This window comes from Phalaenopsis equestris, unplaced genomic scaffold, assembly GCF_001263595.1.
Source record: "Phalaenopsis equestris unplaced genomic scaffold, ASM126359v1 Scaffold000126, whole genome shotgun sequence".
NCBI classification, from domain to species: domain Eukaryota; kingdom Viridiplantae; phylum Streptophyta; class Magnoliopsida; order Asparagales; family Orchidaceae; genus Phalaenopsis; species Phalaenopsis equestris.
Genome location: NW_018164568.1, coordinates 190630 through 194452, shown reverse-complemented (window position 1 = coordinate 194452; position 3823 = coordinate 190630). Strand labels below are relative to the sequence as shown.

Below are 3823 nucleotides of genomic sequence, written 5' to 3'. Positions count from 1 at the left end.
GGAGGGGGAGGAGGAGGAGATTGATTTGGTGATGGGGAAGAAAAATGCGATGAAAGAAAATATCATAAAGAAGAAAAGCAGGAGGAAGAGGAAGAAGAATAAGGGGATTAAAGATGGGGTTAAGGTGGAGATATGCGCTTGGCAAAAGGTAAGTCTTCTTTACTCACGATCTCTGCTTTTTCTGTGTCGAGAATATTTTTTTTTCCCCACTTTCTTTTTTTCATATTCATCTAATCAGTTTTAAATTTAATTTGGCGTCCAAACCGGACACAACGCACAGTACGGCATGAAGGTATTTCGCAGGAACGTGTTTCCCGTTTGCGAATGTTTATCTTGTCTTTTTCTTTGAAATTTCCAGTTATATTTGGGTATTTGCATCATCGTTTTGTGTAGTTATGATCGAACTGAGGACGGATAATCGTTATTTCATGTGATTATTTGCGAAATAATCGGGCAGGATCTTTGTTAGTGCGATATTTTTGAGTTTTGGAACTTTATTTTTGTTAGTATGGTTGGGTATTGGGCGAGTGATTGATTTCGGACTGTCATCTCCAACTTTTTGTGATATGTTCTCCTAAAATAAAGGGATATAAGCAGAGATATAATATCTTAAATCTAATCATTTGTTTCAATGGTTTTTAAATTTGAATCTTGCAAACCCAAATAATAATAATAATAATAATAATGACTTGTTATGCAATTTATTTTCGTAATTTGTTTTACTCTGTAATTGTTGCTATAGTCTGATTTTCTATATATCTTTTAGCATATGTGCTGCATATTTGCTTTATTTCTTAAACTCTGATTTAATTTTGCTGCGATATTTGAGAGTTATTGTTACGACGGACCCTTGCAGTATTGTTTATTCCTCCTCGCATGTGATAATGCATGTCGTCAACATATTTATGACAATGTTTTGATTGGGTGTTGCTGTTGCTGTAGCTGTAATCCCACCTAATTTGTGCGTCACCAAGCATGCAAACTTGTATAAGAAGCAAGCTTTATTGCTGCGCGAATGCTTTGTTTTTCTTTTGAAGTTGGTTATGATCATTAACAATCAAGAATGCAAACTCATACACTTTGATATATTTATGCATTCAGTTGAGGTGGATGCATTTCAAATTTCTATTTTTCAACGCTTTATAGTTTATACTTCGTCTTGTTTTGAGAGCATTTTCTACTTGATTATATCTGGTATTATAAACTCACATTTGGGAGGAGATATAAAGCTTAATCTAATGGGACCTTGTGTTATTTAGTACGTACGATGAAAGTAACGTGTACTAGTACTAACATATGCCTTACATGGTTTAGATCATCAAGGGGAGATTTTTAAACTAAACTTAGAATAAGTTTGGATTCTGGGATTTCTATCTAACTGTATTGTTACTTGAAGTTTGGTTTTTGTTGTCATGAATTTAAGGCTGAAAATCAACGAAGCCGTACTATTGGGTACAAACAAAATTTAGTGCTTTCTCTGTTGGATAATTTGGAATTGTCAAAAAAATTTGAGGTATTTAGATCGTGAGAAAAAGAAAGTAGGAGCGAAAAGACATTCTTATTGGTATCTTCTCCTACGATAATTTTTTCTGTAACATAAAAGATATAAATAAAAATCACTAGACTTTGAGCACCAACTATTGTTTAATTATATATATAGAGATTTTCATTAGTATTCACAAATTCTCTAAACCATATGTTGTGCACTTCTATTGGTATCTTCTTCTACGGTAATTATAGAGTATCAATTTCTCCTTGTTATGTCTCTTAGTTTGTGTTATTTATCAAGATGAATTGAACATGCCATAAAAAAAAAAAGTTAGCACTGCATAAATCAGAAAATGAAAAATAATATTTACAAACTCAAGTATCCCCATCAGATGCAATATAAGTGAGTAAAGTGGGTGTCTCAGCGCACGTTAGCTGCTCGGTAGAATTGAATGAACTAGCTTGATATATTGATGGGGGTAATGGTGAAGGGTGATGGCTGTGGTCCACATAATATATGTGTGAGGTGTAAATGAATAAAATAGAGTGGTATCGATAGGACCTAACGAATAATATATAGGTTGATGGAGTGGTAGGAGATGATTAGATCAATGAGGAGGTCGTGATAGTGAGAGTAATAGTGGGGCTAGTCTGACAGTTGGGACATGATTTAAAGGTCTCTTTTTCCTCTTAAAAATAAAAATGATCTGCATACGAGCAACGCCATCCCCACCACCTGATGCCATCTATAATAAAAATAAATTAAATGATTAGAACAATAACAAAATATTTTAACTATGATGGTATTTAGTAAAAACTTAAAGAAAAAATGTCTAACTACAATGCACATGTCATTTAATTTCATCAGTTGAATTACTATAAGTTGAATTTAAAATTCTCATCATCGTTATCATCGTATTCATAGTTATACTGAATAACTTTGTAATCATCATTAATATCTGGTAAATTTATCACTAACTAAACATCATAAATTAGAAATTTGAAATATAATCATATTTTCTTTTGATGATGAGCAACGTCAATATTATTTTGAATTTTAACTATTGCTTAGGTTTAATCTTAAGTACGACACCCCATTGTATTTTATTCTTCTAAGATATTTAAGGTTATACATTTGAGTGGCTTTATGAATTGAAATGAAGAGATTAAATTTTACACGTCTTTTGTTCAATTTTACTTGATATCATTCACATAAAAATTGATCTTATATTCACAATTTGGATTGGTTCCCAAATATGGTTATGCATGTCTCGATTCTTCACTTTATTATTCCAATCATGAACCTATTACATAGAGCTGTAAAAAATTGCAGCCAATGAATTGAGCAAAAAAATAATCAAAGTTGGTATAGCTTGAGAATTCATTTTCAATCTTTTTATTAAAAGTATTAGCATTTTTTAAGTACAAAGTGCTCATAAATAACTTGAAGTAAATATTAAAATTTTCATAATAGATCAGATAAATATGATATATGGGCCGTATAAAAGAATTTAAAATTTTAAAATAACTTACTTAAGAAAGGCTTGAACTTCATCGTTCTTGAGAACATATAATGTTGCTGTCTTGAACTCTTTATTAATCTAATCTTCTGAAGTGCACGCCTATACGTGATGTTTTCTGATTATTGAATAAAAAAAACCTTGTGTTGATCGGATCTCCTAAACCTTCAACATCATCATTTTTTTTATTTGGCTTAAAGTAACTAAATGAATAGAAATTAATACACTACAGGATATATTAGCATCGAATTTACCTTATAAATAATTTACCTTTAAAATGGGGGTCGATAAAAAGCACTGAAAATATCTGACACATATTTTAAGTCAAACTTTGCTTCTGTAAATATCATCGTTAACCAGTTTGGTAGATTAATGGCCGACATAGGATCAACATGGTTTTTTGCTTCCACCTATGTTTGACAAAAATCTGCATCGACTTATGTCCGAGACACATTTGCATCGAAATACCGTCGATGAATATTGAACATCATCGTTTGTGATCCTACGAATAGTGTCCGACATTCCGATGCTATTTTGACATAAACTTGTGATAAATAAATATAAAAGAACGATTAAATTTTCACAAACCCACACACAATAAATTCAAATAGGATAATGACTTATCCATCATCACAACTCAAACATTACATCACTAACAAGTGCAAACAATGATAACAAATATAATTTAATAAATATGGATCTAAATGTATGAAGTCCACACCCACACAAACTAAGGGCCTGTTTGGGGCAACTTATAAGGGCGACAGCGTTTTCAAAAACGCCGTCTACCCGTTTGTTTCGCACGTTTCATAGAT

At 31.7% G+C, this 3823-nt stretch overlaps 1 protein-coding gene across 1 annotated transcript in view; it reads left to right on the top strand.

Annotated features, from left to right (window-relative positions):
- Positions 1-6: 6 nt before the first annotated feature.
- The window catches only part of LOC110021272, a 74370-nt gene continuing 70553 nt past the window's right edge, over positions 7-3823 (top strand). The window contains exon 1 of the mRNA XM_020719705.1: positions 7-148. Within this exon, the coding sequence (XP_020575364.1) occupies positions 32-148 (117 nt within the window). The 5' untranslated portion in view covers positions 7-31. The remainder of the gene's footprint in view (positions 149-3823) is intronic.